Below are 16498 nucleotides of genomic sequence, written 5' to 3' on the forward strand. Positions count from 1 at the left end.
CTGTTCTTATGTATATAGGTCAGCTGCTGAGGGCTTAATTGCAAGTGCTAATTGAAGGTACCAAACTGTGAAAAGAAAGCTGTTAGTTATGAAATCATAGGTAGTGGCCAAGAAATGGCTGCAAAGATGTTAGTGCCAATCATTTTAATACTGATACACATGGCAATTCTGTCGTTATTAAAGTGAGCCATTTATATCATTGTACAAGTATTAAGTTATCAGCCATTTCTTGTCTCCACCTTTGATTTCACAACTTTTCAACAATTTTGAAAGCTGATTTCTCAAGTATAATACGCTTGAGTATAAGACAGGTCTGTACAGTTATACACCACAAGGAGTTGTACTACTGTAGAAACTGGCACAGTTACAGTAGATTATACTACCTGGTGTATTTCTTACACTTGTACAGTAATAAAAGAAGCACTTTGAATGTATATGGTCCCACTGCAATGACCAATATTTCAAGAACTGTTTTTATTATATAGTGCAATGTGTATAAGCTGTGATTGAAACAATGACTTGTACTTCTCATGAATCGTGGAAAATGAAGTTTTTGAAGATGAAAACTGATTAGCATGCATGCAATTAAGTCATTGTAAACATGTTTAATGTTACTGAAGTGTATTTTAGATTGTGTACCGGTCTCTGCATATCATTGCTGAGTCAGAAGCACTGTTAAAGCTATATTGCATAGTTTTAAAATACGATTACCGTTTGCCAAGCTTACTACTTACAACCTTATTAATATTACTGGACTATCACAGTGAATTACTGAACATGACGCAACAGCAGAGCAGGTAGGGAATACAAATCGAGGGATGTATTTAAAGTTCACTTGGTTGTGATGAGCTTACAAATGTTTACTAAGCTGTTTCATAGGACTGGAAACTCTTTAAGATGTTGTATTCACACCAGTAACAATATATATATGCAGTCAGTCAGCTACAGCATAATTGTAATATGAAAATTCTTGTGCCAGTAATATAGTGCTTTAATTTGTCATCAGTCACAAAAATGTGTAACAGTGTGATGTGGAGACTGTAGGGGAGAGCAGTGCAAAATGCTGAAAATATTGTAGGGAAGCATTTTCAATAGCTTTTTACATTGACAACAATTCAATATTTACATATACAAGCAGGAACTTTAAACATTACACAAAATTAGTGGAAATGGCTGTTCAATAGTATTTTAAGTATGTAAGATAACAGTAGCAAAACATTGCAAACTAGAAAAACTGGATGATCAATGCACATTACTTTTTAGCTGCAATAGAACTAGAAAAGACATCTCCAAAGGAGGTTTCTGAAGAAACTTCTGAATCTAATGATACCATATTCATCTTGGTACCATTTATATGTGTGTATCACCCTTCAGCAGCTGGCTATTGGTGGGGAAGAGATAACCAGAGTACTATAGCTACTTTCACATTACAACATAGAATAGCCTCTAAACCAGATAATGAGGGAAGTCCCAAAATAATGATGTAATGGCATTACCTCACGAGCAGCTGTCATTACAAAGTTTACGTCCAGTGAAATATAATAATTTACAAAATTTAATACAAAAGATCATGATTAACATGTAACTTATGTGTCATCCTGTAGTGTAGTCTGTGTGTACTGGTTGGTTAATGGAGGTCGCTGGAAACTCTTATACAACTCCTCCAACCTGTGAGGGGATGAGATGAGACTAGTGTAGGATGTGGTGACACTACCTTGTTATCTGTTCCTGTAACGTAGACACCTGTGACTCTAGTTTAGCTATCGATCCTTTACACTCAGCGACATGTTCAATTAAGTCTTGGTTCTGTCTTCGTAGAGACTCGTCTGCTGGTCCTACTGACATCAACTCATGGATGACACGATACTCAACTTCATAGTGTTGTAACTTCAACCCCACGTTGACGTCACATGTCAGTACAGCCTCAACAATGTCCTGTACATTATCCATGGCCTTCGCTGGTATCTCATTCTTGATGTAGTCTATGGTGTCCTCCATGCCAATACAACGGAGTAGGGGCTCTTGGTGTAGTGTTAGTAATGCTATAGCAGTCTGTGTGTGTGTATGGTGAGTGTTAGCTATATATGAGGATACGCAACTGTGTCTCACCTTAAACATTGCCTCAATGCCTTCCAAAAATAGTAGGTCTATGAAAATGCACAGCATGAGTAATACTCTTAGTAAACAGTGAACAGCCTTTGTCTATATTTCAAGCAAACCATTAGAATAGCAAAAGAATGTGTGGGAGCTATATGCATTAAGTCACCATATCTTACAAATTGTACTCTAGATGAAGTTATTAACAGCTAATTAGGCCTTAGTCATATATACTCAAGGATTTGCCCAAAATGCTTTCAGGAATTTCCATAAATTTCCACCTCATCAGTATTCCCATTATGCTTACACTATGCTCCTAGGTTAGCAACATTTCTTATGATTATCTTGGAACATTTTAATCAGTGAATGCTCTATTAGAGTATTTTACTACAAAGTGACTGTTCTATTAGAGAGTATTGATCTAGGGAGTGCTCTATGTATGCTCCATTGCAGTTCGCAGTTTCCACTGACAGCTCTATTAGGGAGTATCAATCTATTGTCATGAAATTAAGCTCCATAGTTTGCAATATCCACCTAATTAACACTCCAGCCTATTATGCTTTTTATTACGCTAGCGTATTTGACACAGGCCTACAGGTAATGTATTATTGTGCACATAATCCCCCCCACTAAAAAATGCTGCCACCCACAAAAACTATCACAGGAACTACTTACACAAGTACACAGAAAAATTTGGAATTTTCAACTAGAGTAGGGACCATAGCACATCGATAAAAAGTATTGAAACAAGCTGGAGTAGTGCACGATATTAAATCACAGTGAAACAATAAGAAGTGTTATATCCCTACTGTGCGTTTCCGTTATGGTATCTTGAGCATAGTAGGGATATAACACTTCTTATTGTTTTACTATCGTGCATTACTCCAGCTTGCTTCAGTACTTTTTATTGATGTGCTATGGTCCCTACTCTAGTTGAAAATTCCAAATTTTCTGTGTACTTGTTTGTTAACTTTTTTTGTAAATAATTATGACTGGTGAACCCATGCACACCGCATCCATAGATTATTGCTGCGCGTCCCAATTATCATCTGAAAAGTAAAGCATCCATTACGCTTCGTTGTCAGCTATGTTCAACCCGTTACGCAGCGTTTCAAACCAAGAACTGTTCGAAAAGCACCTCTGCAATCCACACATATCAAAAGAAATGGTGCCACGTGCCCCGGGTTATATCAATAATTATCGTCTGAAAAGTGAAGTATCCATTACGCTTCGTTGTCTGCTATATTCAACCCGTTACACAGCAGTATGAATCAAGAACTGCGCCTCTGCTATAAAAATAGGCACTATGACAATTACGGACGATTTCCGTTATGAAGGGAAGCCATCATGTGCTATCGCCAAATCGACACTTTTTGCCGTCAACAAAGATGAATGGGACACAAAGGAGGACACTGGTAAGTCCATGAAGAATGCATTGTACGTACTGCAGTATGCCAAAAGGCACCTGTCGGGCCGAAGCGATGTCGAACAGTGAAAAAATCAAGCCCGTAGCCTTAGCTGTTATTGAGTTATTCTTGTCTGAAGGCATCAGTCAGTCAGTCAGTCAGTCAGTCAGGCAGCCATTAGAAAATTCTGTTGAATAAAAAAAAATTAAATTCCGTAGCAACTTGTTGAAAGCATTTCGGGTCGATCTGAAAACTTGTTTGGGCTTAGTTTTACCTAACCAATACTGCCTCATTGGCATCTGGGAAAATTGAGGCTGTTTTTTTGGGTGATGTTATTTCGTGGGCCACGCCTACTCCTTTGTGGTCCCTACTATACACTACTATCGTAGTGTATGATAACAAAAACCACCTTTACAGAAGAGCTTAGTGTTACTACAAATGCCAGATATAGTAGTGATGCACCGATAAGAGATTTTGCCGATTATCCGATTAGCTGATTTTGAAATTCATATAATGGCCGATACCGATCTGATGTTTATTTCACATGCATTTTGTAAAATTGCCATTTAAAACCTTTTGTCTTTTTTGATACACCATACTGAAGTTAGATAATTTTATTATTATTCACTCTTGATAAAATTAATCTGCTAAATAATCTGCTACGATACCGATATTGCTGAAATTTGGCCGATAAACCGATTTCCGATTATTTACCGATTAATCGGTGCATCACTAAGATATAGCACTAAAATCAAACCCTTAACAGAAGAACAAGCACTGAACTTTTAAAAAAGCCCGTCCAGATCCAATTTTTAGTCTGCCTGCTTGACCACAGTCACAAAGCTAGAGGCTAAATGATGGATTGTACTACCATCACATTACACCACAATTACAAACTCACCAGTGATATATGCCTTTTGGTGAGTTTTAACGAGTGCTTACCCTCTGCACCTTGCCTTTTATCTTCAATCATGTCATGCAACGAAACCATATTGATCACTTCTGTATTTAGATGCTTCAAATTCATTTAACACTCACACTGCTGTAAGAGGTATTACTAGCTAGTAGACACCATACTCGTAGCTACACATTAAGATTGACCATGCCCCCCAGCACCAACAATAATTGAGCACCGTCTACGCTTCCTTAATGATTTTCCTTATTGCAATCACTCATATCGACCATGCCTCTTACTGGTAGTATGGTGAAAACGAAGAAAATATCACATAGTCCCAGTTGTCTGAGGTGAGATACTCTAATAAAGCAGTCACAGTAATACAACAGCCATGTTAAATATTCTGATAAAACAGTTATACATGTATATCACATAATATGCTCTAACAAAAAGCAAATAACACATATTGATATGAGACTTAGCAAAATTAAACTTTCATATACTGGCAACAGAAGTTGATTGGTATAAATCACTATGTACCTTTATTCATTCTCTACAGCACGTTGGAGACAGTGGACATTAAACATTGAGTTTGCTCATAGTTTGCTAGTATTTGACTAAACACTAATAGTATATTTATGAGTGGAAATAGTTTTCATTTCTACTTGTAATCAAATGTATTTCTGAATATATTTTCCAGTAATTCTTCTTACAGAAGGTAATTCTAGTGCATTTGAAGTACTACCATGGAACTTAAAATACAGAATTACAGCATAAAAGACATATTCAAACTAGGGGTGGGCAGTATTGATTAGTATCATACCACGGTATTTTAATTATAAATATTGCAGCATTACTAAATACCCACTAAATACCCACTAACTTCCATTGCATCAATAGCCTCATTGTAGACTATGCAGTGCTTACTCTTCAAGTGGGAAAACAAATTGGAGGTGTTAGCCAACAAACAATTTTGACAGAGGTGACAAATGGCACTCCCATATTCGACTGGTCTCCCATTAGCTTCTTTTCAGTAGTCCCACGTTACGCTCTTTGCTCCACTCTTGCTAACAAGGTCTGTCATAATATTGTTTGAACAATTTGATTTCCGGTATTTTTGGTATGCAGTAAAAAATGGGTGCCACGTCCTTTAATTAGTCAGTTTTTTAATTGCTCACACTGTTGCGAGACTGCATTTCATTTGAGTGGTACGCACTGTACTTATCCCTATCCACATATTTTACATAATTGTATTATATTAGCTGCTAAAGTACACAATGAAAGTCACAGAATCCCTAACATTACAAACACTTATAATATAAGTGCATCCTATAATGTCTATAGCATTGAATGGGTCAATACATCCCTCAGAACAGATTGTTCAATTACAGTATTTTGTAAACACAATTACACACCAGACCAGCATACTTACCCATCACTCTGGACACAAACGGGATAGGGAATTGTGATGAGAACAGAGTCAACAACCAGGGAGCAGCATACATAAATGGGGTGACTTCTCTCTCCTCCATGTGAGTGTAGATTTCTGGGTTCATGTCGTGAAGTAACCGTGAAAACTGGTATAACCTGATCTACAGGATTAACAAGAATACACTCATGAATAGCCTACTAGTCATCACCCCCTACACTACACACACATCACAACACACAGCATACACACTACAGACACTATACCTGTAGCACAAACATATCAGTATGGTAGATATGCCTACCCTGATAAGTGTTCATGTAGTGTGACAATAAGTGGTAGGCATCCTCTTCCGTCTTTGTCTGTACATACAATGTAGTTCATGTCACTAACATGTTAACACAGCTAAGAGTCTCTACAGTATATTGGAGGGGTGGAATATCAGAGCTCTGGAGGCCAATAAACTTTAGAGGGAAAGCATAAACCTTTTATAAATTTCAGTTAGCGTTGCTGAGGATGGAGGGTATTATGTACTAAATACACCATTCTACCCTTACAGCAAACACACACAACATATTGTACTAACATGGATGAGCATCATTCCTGCCACAAAGCTTAGTCCCTGACAATATCCCACTTCTGGGTCCCTGACGGCATACGCATGGAGCACTCTCTCTAATGCCTGCTGACCAATACGGACAGCCATTGAGAAGTAAGGATAGGAAGGGAATGTCCGCCCTGTGAAAGTATCAAATGCAAATGATGCATAACTATTCTATGCTCCTTCCCTGATTACTCTATTATTCAACAAATCACTAAATACATCTTACCAAGGTCAATACTAATAGCATGATGGTAGTCAGTGTTAGCAGCACATAGTTCATCATAGGTGAGTTCAGTGTTCACCATTACTGGAGGCTTCTTCTGACGACCAGTAAAGTGATTGACCAGTATCTGCCATACCCCCGGTCTCATGGCTGGTCGGATACCTGCAGTGGGACCAGGGTGGGTTGATAGTGTAGGGTAGAGGGATGGTATACTAGACAAGGCAGCAGTTACTGTAATACTAAGATTATGGAAAAAGTGGAAAATTTTGGTCGAGTTTAGCTTGGTGAAATGCAACTCATCCACTGAATTATTCCAGGGTTTTTTTCTCTCCAAATGTAGGGAATCAACCACCCCCAATGGTCCACTCTTTCCCCTTAGTGTCCCGTACCTTGTCGCACTGCCTGCTGTAGTTCAGTCAAGGTGATGGTGTTCTTCTGTGTTGTCTTGATGATTATGTCTGACCACATTGTGACTGACTGGCGAGTATCAATGGATGTGTCAGAGTAAGCTAGCTTCATCCTGTAAATCTTGTCACTTCCTACATTACAGGAACAGCAAGTATGTACACTGGTGTGGATACTGTGTGTTGTATGCATATATGTGTGCACATGTGTAATGTACATGTCCTAATATTTGCTGGGATTGGAAATGGAAGTAAGTGTACATTAGCAGAGCCTGAAATTAAGGTCAGACATCTGCCATTTTCCATCCATTTCTAGCTAATGTTTGAGAAATTTTTGTATAGTACTACGGAGTATGACTGGCTACATGACAAGATTTGTCAGTTCATTTCCAAAACATAATTTCAGGCCCTGCAATAGGGCTGGGAGATAATTTAAATACAAAAGATTATCGAGATACCTAAATCACCTATTGTAAATAAGAACGATTTTGCATATTGAGATAATAGTAAATAATTGTAACTGAATCTGTTATATAAACCAACCAGTTGGTGGAAAGGTGTCAAATTAGTTGAGAAAGTGATAAATTTCTGCACAACATGACTGTAATGTCAACAAATATGTAAAACTGGTACTTATCATTGAGTTGACACTTATCAATATAGGCTTTACTACTATCGCACAGCCCTAGTGCACATGGGATAAATGTTTCAAGTTACATTTTGTATTTCTTACTATAGCTACAAAGTAGTCTACTGGATATAGAGAATATTACCTATTGAGAGAGCTAGAACTGGGCGGTATACCGGTATTGTTAGTAATCTGTGATATTTAAGTCATAGATACCACCTGTTTTATTTAATACCGCCATGCCGTCTGGGCACTATGGCCTCCCTGTGGGCTTGTTTCATCCCAATTTAGAAAGTAACCAGACATAGGCGGTGGAGACGGGGGGCCATGCCCCCCCCTCCCACTTTTATGGGACAATGTTTGGAGGAAAATATCGAGATACTCTAATAGAATAGTCAATTCTAGATACTCTAATAGAGCAGTCACAGTACTCAGAGAAGCAGTGTAGCAAGCTACGTAGCTTCGTATGTGTAGTTATTAATAAGGAGATATAGTTGGTAGAGGGCAGCTATTGTCAGCAGGCAGTTACCTTTTTTTTTTGGTCTTCAGCTTACAACTGGCTGCCCCCCCCCCCCTCACTCTTTGGCCTGCTCCACCGCCCCTGTAACCAGACATGTGACAATTTGTAGGCAGGTGCTGATGTAGTCAGCTAACCAAACTATGTAAACAAGTTTATTTGTGGTAATTTGTACCTGAGGTTTGCTGAGCTACCATGGGTATTTGGTGCTTTTGTTGAGGTACCCCAATGGCTTTATCATCAATACCGCGGTATTTAGTAATACTGTGATACTTTTTATGGAAGGTATACCGTTTGCTATTTTTCAATACCACCCAGCACTAGAGAGCCAAATTTTTAACATGCTTAATAGTCTATAGTCAATAGAAACATTTTCCTCATTTAATTGTGGACTTATTCCACCCTTTAGAAAAGTGGTTTTAAGCAGTCATAAGGCAGAACATGGATAACATCAAATGTGATGCTGAACAATGATCATGTAATCCACTTCCTTACCATATATGAAGGAAATGCATTAAACAACATTAAGATGCAATGTTTACAGATTTGTTAGCAAGCACAGATTGGTTTACAGGTAAAATTCTGCTGTTACCTAAAACCTTCAAACAATTCACACTTAAAAATGGACTATATGGTGCACACGTAATCACTTACTGTTCTTTTGTAATTGAACAATATAATGTTCAATGGCCCTCTTCCACCGTAATCTAGCCAATGGTATAGTAGTGGACCTTTCTATGTCCTCCACAGTCAAACTACCTTTGGTAGCAAATGATGGACTCTGAGCAATGTTGGCTGCAACTACACATGACACCACATTGTTAGCAACAGGAACAAGATGGCAGCATAACAACACTCACTAGATGACTTTACATCTTCAGTAAAGTTAGGAGTGACACTGGCAAAGATGTGCTACAACAAGATCATGCGATGAGAGGTTACTGATCATGTGGTAGTGGTTACCTGTCTCCATGATGGAACCCTACGATGACCCTTAACAAATGGTGGCTTGACAACAGGTGGAGGACTCCTAACTTTTCCATCACTCTGCTCACTGCTATCAAACATAGTGGCTGACGGTGATTGTGACCTTGGCCGCAAGCTACGTATCTTAATTCTGTTTAGTCGTGGGAAACCATCGGTATCAGTTGACATTAGTGACTTAGGTTTGTTGGAGCGTGGTAATGTATTGAAGGGACCATCTTTGTCTTGTTTATGCTTCACCAAGTTGGCTATCTCACTAGAGACCCTGTTGATGGGGGACTGGTCGGCAGGTAGTGGAGGTTTAGTGGTAATCCTGAGTGGTTTGTTAAGTGGTACAGTAGCCTCAGCTAGTGGTGATGTTGTCTGGTCACTAACATCATTTAGTGGACTACGAACATTGTTAGCTCGACGTGCAACCACAGGTGAGGAATTAGCTGAGTTTGAAGCCTACACAATAAGGGAACAATACAGTGAAATGACTTCTTAAAGTATCACTCTGAATCAAGGGAACTAAATTAATTAAGACAGCTCCCATCATAAAACTTCCAGTTCTATACAACAAAGAGAAGTACCTTCTAACTGGGAAACAATATGAGCCACACACTTGCTAAAGTGAATTTCTTGGATCAATTGTAATTTTGTCTTCACTAATATATTAAACCAATAAAAATCTCATGAGCTAAAGTGTCAATACCCACCAATCAGCTACTGCCAACTATTAATGGATTCCATCTGATACACTTAATCAAACGTTATTACTACAGATTAACATTTAAATGTTATCTCCATTAACACTATCCTGAACACTTTACTACATAAATTATCTGATATACTAACACCAGATAATGACATGGCACATTATGTGGTCATGCACATTATGTAGGTCTCAAAATAATATTTAACGCTATACATTTCAGAAGTTATGGACACCTCACCATAAAAAATAAATTTATTGCTGAAAAAGACCCTGAATGATAATTTACCTTTTGCTGTTTCACTTTATTCCTTTTACCCTACAAGTAACAACAACAACAACAATAATAATAATAGTGTACACAACATTTTATACTTTGGATTTCAAATTTTCAAATGAGCTGGCAAGAGAACGTTTTGCTTTCTCCAACTGCAGGAACCTTCGTCCCTGACTGTTAGTCCTCGGGATGGTGTCCTTGCCATCTTGGTTGTGACTGTGTGAGGACTGGAGCTCCTCAAAATGTCTCCTCAACAAGGACAACATCAACACCACTTGCTGTCGCTCTGTCAACTCCAACTTCTTGGACTAACACAAAACATTACTACTGATGACATCACAAAGGGGTGGGGCTCACATTGAACTCTGTAGTAATAGTAGTACAGTGGACATCACTTAGACAAGATAGTGCTTCTTCAACTTTAGACTGGGCCACCTCCAGTGATGATCCTGTGGATTACGACATTTCATAGATCTCTCGATAATATTACACACATCACTAGTAACTTACACACTTCACTAATGTGCGATGCAGTGTACTATTTGTGTGTCTGTGTGTACATACTTGTTTGCATGTACATATAATAGCATGTGCCCTCTAAGACGGGTACCATGGAAGAATCTATTTTGTCTATTGTAAACAGGTGGTCTTAAGTAGTCAGGGGTATATAAACTATTTGAATTGGAAACTAGATGGATGTCTTTTATAAAAATTCATGGGTGTCCTTTGATAGGGGTCCACTACATTTATATACACACAACATGTGAGTTCAAGTCTAGCACAACGACAATTGTCAGTATGTATAATATGAGCCTTTAAAGTATGCGTGTCCATGTGCATGTCCATGTTATACACTACGAAAAGTACATACACATGGACACACAGATAATCACACTACACTATTGGAAATAACATTAGAACATGTACAGTACAAGCTCTTACAATGTTACAATGGGTATAATAGTTATCTATCACATAATGTCATATACCACTGAAGAGATGCTGTCATCTAGCATTATAAAGAGAACCTGTATTCCATGGAATACGGAATAGCGGAATTACGGAATAAGCGGAAATCACATTTGTTATTGTTTATAACCTGTATAACGTTTTAATATACTTTCCTCACCTCGTAGAGAACACAATCATGATGGTACCGATCCTCAGGGCGATCTTTAATAGAATATGTACAAAGTTATTCACTCTAGAACAATCTAACTAAGCTAAACTACCATTAAATACACTCCACTACACAATCGCTAGAAAACTAGAAGTTCTTTGTGCTATACTTGCTCATACCAGCTGTCACACACGAGTTACTACCTGAATTTATTAGAGTTATATATATATATATATATGAAGTGTCAGGGCCGAGCTTGGAGCTCTGATGTTGGGAGCTGAAAGCAGTATTTATCCTCCGAATTTATTTGAAACACTTTAGACAATGGTAACAGAGTTATACGAAAGGTCAGATTATTCCATGCATGCAGGATAGCTACCTAGGGGGTGGATTGTTTTGTCCTAAACTATTCGGCCAGTATAGCTGCTCATGTGTGACAGCTGGTATGAGCAAGTATGGAATAAAGATAAAAGTTGTTGTGAAACAGTCAACATCGAAAGTGTAGATGTAAAGGTTGAATCTGGCAAGTTCTAGAACTTTCTTCAGAATTGTGTATAAATAGTGCCTGGTGTTATTGTACTCCTGGTGTGCTGTTGTTATTTTGCTGTTGCTGCTGTATTTTTTACTGCTGTTGATTAAAGAGATTCTTAATCAGATAGACTGTGTATAGTTTCTCTGGAAATAGATTTGGGCTCAGTATTGTGGTCTTTACACCAAGTATGTATAGCAAAAAGAACTTATAGTTTTCTAACGATTATGTAGTGAAGTGTATTTAACAGTATAGTTTAGTTTAGTTAGATTGTTCTGGAGTGAATAGCTTTGTGTGTATCCTAGCTATTTAATGATCGCCCTGAGGATCGGTGCCATCGTGATTGTGCTCTCTATGAGGTGAGGAATGTATACTAAAACGTTATAGAGGCTATAAACAATAACAAAAAGTTTAGAATGTGATTTTCACTTATTCCGTAATTCCGCTATTCCATGGAATACAGGTTCCCCATTATAAAAAATAAATTTAAAAAAAAAACATTTTCTCAATGTGCAATATTTTACATCATAATTTGAAGACTATTTCAATAATAATGAATATTAGAAAGTTTGGTCTGATAGTTGACCATCTAAGCTAAAAATAATCATGTGAAAAACAAAAGTTTAAACATATTAGTGAAATTATACATGCTACAAAGAAAATATACGTAATTTTAATCAGGCCATTACTCAGAGAAGCCAGTCTCAAATCAATTAAACCTATACACCACCTTGTTTACCTGCTCATGGAAAGTTCGAAAATTTCTGTAGCCCCAATTGTATGCATGACATGTGTTTGTTTACAGGCAAACAAAGATCGTTGTCAGTTCTTAATAACTCATAGCAGTACACTAATGCAAATATGGCTGAAAATGTAAGCATCTGTAGTTTATTTTCAGTATAATCACTGTACAATCGATTTCCTTGCTCTTCCTGCTGTCTACCACTATAATTCCAAAACTACTCGCCACAATAAGCTGAAACTTTGGTAAGCCAGCACTATGATGTGGTTCATCAACTCTTCTTTTATTTGATGTAAAAATGGTTTAGTATACCCTCTGTCCTAGTTACCTGACTACAGACATTTTGGTAATTCTGTAGCCATTTATAAAATAGCAGTAAAATTTTTGTGCACCTCTAACTGAGCTTAAATCACAATATCACACACCAAGGAAACACACACAACACACACGCAAAAATTACATATGCACACTAAAGACACTACAGTGAAGCCTGTGTATTGAGGACACCTTGGGACCAACCAAAAGAGTGTCCTGATTTTCCAGGTCACTTTACATGCTAAGGGATATTTTGGGACTATTACCAAGTGTCCAGATTACACAGGTGTCCTCATTATCCAGTTTCCTGGTTTCACTGTACACAAATTAGAGTCAGTACCTTCTAGACTCTGGAATAGGCTATTGAGCTGGTTCAGAGGACACAAATCACATAGTGTTGCGGGTAAGTAGACATCAGAGAATGCTATCCTGAATGCAGCGACCACTTCAGTAGCCTATGATGATACCACAATGAAGACCACATCATATAAGAAACTGTCACTGTTGCTCACTATTTTGTTGTCATCAGCCTTCAACATGTGGCAGAACAGTTTGGACTGAACCTCTCTACACACAAACCCCACGTACTCCCTCCATATTGCACCCTGTGGTGGGTAATAGTGTACATGTATAGTACAAGTATAAGGTAATTAGGAATATTAAATTTGAATAGGGAACATAGAAATAAAACACAACAAGGACCTGCAGCTATGCTAGTGCACACTTAATTCCTATTTCAGTCATACAGCTAATACACAGCTGTAGGTGTATACACAACCTAGCTCCCTTATTTCATCATCTCTTATTTGTATGATCCCTGTTCAAATATAAAATTCCTACTTCTTGTGCATACTTGTTTGTGCATTTTTTGTAACATCATAATTTAAAACTGGAGAACCAGTGCATATTGTATTGAAGGAAAGAATGGCATCAGGGATATCAAAATTTATTTGAACATGTGACAGGAAAGTGCCCATTTCATTACAAAGAACAGCACCAGAGACACCTCTACCATCAATCCACTTGCTACGAACATTACGGAAAATTCTTATAGCTGGTGAACAAAGCCACTGACACATATTCCTATGTATATGTGGTAGTGGAAAAAAATGAATTATAAGCAGGGCAAATCATGATGCATGCATTGTAGTTGCTGCAGGCACATCTTAGGCCTGTAGTGGTAATACACACTTAATCAATACACTGTGGGTAACACATAATAAGTATACATTTATTACCACTGTATGTCTATTGTACAATGAATCAACTGTACAAGTTTCAGTAATTTAAATTATTGTCCATTCTGGACATCGGGATTATGTGTGTGTGTGACATCCTGATTCCAGACTGTATGTACTAGGGCTGGGATGAATATTGAAATTTACCTTTAAACATTCGTTAATAAAATGTTCGAACATTCAAAGCTTTGGTGTTAGCTTTCAAGGTAAGGGTTTTCTTGTGATTATGTACATCATTCTATCTTTCTAATCCTATTTAATAAGTTTGAAAACATTCAGAAAATGCATAGCAGCAGTACTGAATGATGCGATCGATCTATTGCAAATGGGCATGTCCACTATACTGCAATCATGCATAGGCAAACACCAACTAATGGCTAAAAGGACATTTTCCATGCATTATCTATCGCCTTGTTAGGTGTTTTAAGGCTGCAACTGTGGTAGCTAAACTGCAATGGTCTAAAAGTGGGAGTGGCACATAAAGATTGATTGCGAATAGATGAACATCAATCGCACAAGATAAATAAGCAGTTACAATAAAGACAACGACAATTCTTTTGTAGGTTATGAGTGCATTACGAAGCTTCGAAGGATAGATTTATAATTCTAAGTTTACTTAATCTTCGAACCCATGAAACAATCGAAGCTTTGTCCCAGCCCTAGTATGCACACTCACAAAACTGGACCATGCACAAGTGTCTTGATTATCTGCTACACCAAAAACATGCATGGCATGCTAAGCAGAAAAAAAGCCTCCAGCAGCCATGTAAAACATAGCTATTGCCACCCAGCAAACCAGCACTTGGGGATGCTTGTGCATCACTCAGGCATTTGATGCAAATTCTCCTGGTAACCTGCAGAAGAAAGGTCTCACAGGGAGAGGTGGCAGAACCCAAAGTTTCACAATGCCAACACTGCTAAACGAGACAAGGACAGTGCTTCCCCAGTGAACACCAGGTACTTATTGATGTTACAGTTGTGTGAACTGCTCCCCCAGGTCACCAAGTCCCCATTACCCAGCTGGACAGACTGGAGCAATGTGAGTAAAGCTTTGTGCTCAAGCTAACAACAGCAGTACACACACACACACACACACGTTATATACACGCTGCATTTGGTACATGCACACTTACTTGAGTACAGCAAGCTATTTCATTCATATTCCTTTTACGGATGACCTTATCATCAGCTACATCTTGTAGTATCACACAATCTTTGGTGAGGGTCAACGTCACATCTCTCTTGGGCAGGTCCACACTTAATACCTGCAGCTCTGCACCACTTTTCAGACCAGTCAGCTCCTCAACAGCATCACAGTCATCTTTAGCTGGAGTCACTACAATGTTACCATCAGGACTATCCGATGAAGTTAGACTATTTTCTTGTTCTGACAATGTCAGTTCCTTTGGTGGTTGACCAGCATCGAGAGAATGCTTCTTCTTCTTTTCCACAACTGGTGACCGATCTGGCTTTTTCTCGTTGAAAGAATGTGACCGACTAGTACGAGGACCCCCTTCATCTGTTGTTGACACTACTGAAATGTTAGGCCCAATATCAACTGGAGCTTTTTTCCTCTTAGTTCTAAGGTTAGGGGATTTTGACACTGGAGCTGTCTTCTTGGCCTGGGAAGGGCTGCTACCAGCCGATTTACTTCGTTGCCTTTCCACTGTGCGTTCCTTCATCATCATTACTAGTTTATCTAGTTCTGCTGGGGAGAGTGACTTCACCTCTAACGATATCATACCCAAGTAGTTCAGTGAGAAAGTTGTACTGGCGGAATTATTTGAATTAGAGAAATTTCCACTTTGTTTAAAACTGTCGGCACTTGAGGATAAATCATTTCCTGAGGAGCTGCCTAAACTCTCACTGAGCAAATCTGTGCTGTCTGGTGGAGAAGTGCTCCTAGACCTGTTCACTATGTTCTGTACACTCTCCTCAACCCGGGTAACCTTCAACACAAAATATTTACTAAATTACACTACTCACCCTGTATTGTATACTTACATCAGTTGACTCAAACGCGCAGTATGCAAAGAAATTCAGTTTCGCTCCTTTTGCACTCTTAACAAGGTAGCCAAAACTTTTCTTTTCTTTGATAACAGTAAACTTTGTTACAGTGTCGTAAAAATGGGTCATTATTTCCTTGCCACCATCTTCAACAAACGTAATAGCATAGTCTCCAGGGCTGAACCATATCGAGGTGTGGTTAGCAACGTTCAACAATAGTTCTTCGATTATCCAAGGAAATAACGCCTTGTTGCATCGCATATCTACCTGTGTACTGCCTAAATAATAACCCTGGAATAAACTCTGACTGCTCGACCGCCCAGCCGCCATCCTCGAGCGTGTCTTCACTTGAAGGTGCTCACGAGACAATTAACGTGCGGCTTGCGCGC

General features: G+C 38.4%; 1 protein-coding gene across 1 annotated transcript; it reads right to left on the reverse strand.

The window, feature by feature from the left end:
• Window positions 1–1521: 1521 nt before the first annotated feature.
• LOC136238284 (TBC1 domain family member 1-like) lies at window positions 1522–16483 on the reverse strand. Its single transcript, XM_066028681.1, has 18 exons — window positions 16107–16483; window positions 15236–16051; window positions 13377–13469; window positions 13205–13319; window positions 10516–10607; window positions 10257–10466; window positions 10171–10200; window positions 9167–9634; window positions 9064–9115; window positions 8858–9004; window positions 7044–7193; window positions 6658–6816; window positions 6414–6565; window positions 6094–6189; window positions 5831–5990; window positions 2110–2147; window positions 1715–2052; window positions 1522–1668 (listed from the first exon to the last, which is right to left on the reverse strand). Exons 1-18 carry the CDS (start codon window positions 16437–16439, stop codon window positions 1587–1589), a joined length of 3531 nt encoding a protein of 1176 aa, XP_065884753.1. The 5' UTR covers window positions 16440–16483; the 3' UTR covers window positions 1522–1586.
• Window positions 16484–16498: the final 15 nt, after the last annotated feature.

Source organism: Dysidea avara, chromosome 11 (assembly GCF_963678975.1).
Source record: "Dysidea avara chromosome 11, odDysAvar1.4, whole genome shotgun sequence".
Lineage (NCBI taxonomy): Eukaryota > Metazoa > Porifera > Demospongiae > Dictyoceratida > Dysideidae > Dysidea > Dysidea avara.